At 38.4% G+C, this 2,859-nt stretch overlaps 1 protein-coding gene across 1 annotated transcript in view; it reads left to right on the top strand.

Moving 5' to 3' along the window:
* The window catches only part of zdhhc8a (zinc finger DHHC-type palmitoyltransferase 8a), a 12,821-nt gene that overhangs the window by 5,574 nt on the left and 4,388 nt on the right, over positions 1-2,859 (top strand). The window contains exons 2-3 of the mRNA XM_035667332.1: positions 1,520-1,641; positions 1,743-1,795. Of these exons, the coding sequence (XP_035523225.1) occupies positions 1,520-1,641; positions 1,743-1,795 (175 nt within the window). The remainder of the gene's footprint in view (positions 1-1,519; positions 1,642-1,742; positions 1,796-2,859) is intronic.

The raw sequence follows: 2,859 nt of genomic DNA, 5'->3' as shown, positions 1-2,859 counted from the left end.
ACACACACATGCACGCACACATACTGAGTTGGTGGAAGAGATAAGTGATGGTTCTCCAAGATTTTAGTGAGCACAGAAAGATTTTATACTGCTCAAAATGTACAGGAAAGGACACTCAGCTCAATTCTGTGATACAAAAAGAATATTTTGACATTAGTTAGTTTAGAAGCACCCATACTACAGATTGAAGTTATTTTAAAAAGTTAAAATTATAATTAAACACCAGTTTGAATTCACTCATTTAACATTTGTTTGAACCGGGCAGATTGAATTATCTTATTGCTTATCATTGTCACTGTCATGATAATGTACAAACTTTATTCAAGCGTGTTATTTGCGTACATAAATGTTTGTTCAACAGGAACTGATACCAATAACAATTATTTTCATTATTGATTCAATCTGCTTATTACTTTCTAATTAATTGATTAGTTGTCTTGTATATAAATATCAAAAAAATAACAAAATATGTCACATCACAGTTTATCAGAGTCAAAGGTGACAACTTGAAAGGTCTAGTTTTGTCCAGCCTACAGTCCAAAATTTAAAATGTTGTAAAACAGAGAAAAGCACCAAATTTATAACATTTGAGAAAGCTGGATAAATCAAACACTTTAGCATTTTTGGCTTGAAAAATGACAAATGAAATCGAAAAAATCGAATTAGTTTCCTGTTAATTTTCTAACGATTCGGCTAATGATTTTTAATGTTTCAGCTCTACATGAACCTGACCACCCTGTCCCAACATAATTCATCTTTGCAAAAGACCTTTTTACTTTTCATGACAATAATGTGACAGCCTGACACAATTGAAGGTTTATTAAAACATGTATTCATTAACATTCATAATAAAATAATTATTTAAGCTCTTCATCAAGGGAAAAATCCAGATACGTATGTATTTGTTGGTTCAGGGTTCTCAAATGTGAGGCTTTGCATAATTTGTCTGTTTCTTAAAAATAAATAAAATAGCTGAATATATTTGGCTTCTGCGCAGTTTGTTGCACAAAACGAGCCATTTGACAACATCACAGGAACTTGTGTTGTGCATCTTTCACTATTTTCCACCATTTTAGAGACTAAATGATTAATGGAGAAAATAATCAACACATTAATTGATAATGACAATAATCGTTGGTTACAGCAATTTAAGTGTCAAGACCTGCTTCGTTGTATAACACAGACACAGTAAGCGTCTTGCCTCTCCTGCAGAGTACCCCGTCATTTAATCCCATGTTGTGGGCACTGGTGAACACACACTAATACATGCTTATCTTTCACTGTAAACAATTACTTCTGGGATCCACTGGTCCCATCAGAATAAATGGGATGAAGATTATCCCTTAAAATCTTTGTTGTAGCCCTGATTTGTGTTAACCTCAACCTCTAAGGGATGGATACTCGCAAGGCTCAATAACACTGTCAAACTCTCATTTTACAACATGAATTCTGCTTGGATGAACACTCAGTGGCAAGTGCAGTAAATTGTTTTCCTTTTTTTCCCCCTTTGTATATTCAGATGCCCATGGCTGGCTGTAACCATCTGCCCTGCTGTGCCACCATGCTGTGCCATCCTCTTTCTTTTTGTGCTGGCCAACTTCACCATGGCAACCTTTATGGATGCTGGTGTGCTGCCAATGGGTTAGTAATCAAAGTGATGTTATGCTTACAGGAGCAAAGATCAGTTTTATTTTTAAATTTGTGGACATGTTATTTTAACATTTTCACATATTATTTTCCAGCAAACGAGGATGAGGACAAGGATGATGAGTTCCGCGCGCCGCTGTATAAGAACGAGATGTGAAGGGCGCCAAGTGCGGATACAGTGGTGCGCTTCGTGTCATTCTACAGACCTCCACGCTGCTCCCACTGCCAGCGTCTGTGACACTGTGTGGAGGTTAGTGTAAGTGTATGGGACAGATTTAAATACAGTTAGAAGAGCACAAGACATTGATACGTCAGTTTTAGTTAGAAAAACTAAATACAATGTGTTGGATGTGGTGGGGAATTTAAACTGAGCGATTTTAGGGTAAAACATTAGAAGGCATGGGTTTGAACAAAATTCAGGGGGAGAAAGTGAGTAGCTTATGGAGTGAGTGTAGCAGTGTGTGTATGTTGTGTGTGTGTGTGTTGTGTGTGCTTGGGGGGGGGGGGGGGGGTCAATAAAGGGATTTCTGCAGGAGTGAATGATGGACAGAGTGTGATGGGATGGAGAGGAGAGATCTCATTTAATCAGGTTAATCCTTTTCTCAGGATTCCCTTGTCAGTCTCAGTGAAAATGCAATTTGAAAAAGTGTTCAGATGGCCTGTATTAAACAAAGTGTATTTCGAAAGCACAGTGATATTCCACAAGGTTTTCACAGCGATATAGACTCTGTGATGTGTTGGTGTTTTTTTGGCTCTGGTTAATTTCGATTTGTCTTTTTCCACATTCGCCTTCAGGACTTTGACCACCACTGTCCCTGGGTGAACAACTGCATCGGGAGGCGAAACTACCGCTACTTCTTTCTGTTCCTGTTGTCACTGACAGTGTCACATGATCTGTGTCTTCACCTTTGGCCTCATATATGTCCTGCCACCACATGGATGAATTATGGAAGGCTTGCACTGGCACTTGTCACGTATCCTCTACACACTCAGAATGTGTAGACTATGCATCTATCTGTGCATTCATTTGTTGTAAGTGCATTAAATTTGTCTAATTGAGACTAATATTGGAGCAGTTTCCTAACAGCATCTACAGATTGGTAGTGATCAGTATATCCGGGCTGTTTCTTTATCCCAGTCCTGGTCTCACTGGATTCCACCTAGTACTGGTGTCGAGAGGAACTGCAACCACATAACAAGTCCCCAGTTTTT

The sequence above is a fragment of the Morone saxatilis genome, unplaced genomic scaffold (assembly GCF_004916995.1).
Source record: "Morone saxatilis isolate NCDOM2014 unplaced genomic scaffold, NCSU_SB_2.0 Contig21, whole genome shotgun sequence".
Taxonomy (NCBI): domain Eukaryota; kingdom Metazoa; phylum Chordata; class Actinopteri; family Moronidae; genus Morone; species Morone saxatilis.
Note: the sequence above shows the minus strand (reverse complement) of the source record. Positions and strands in the feature narration are given on the sequence as shown.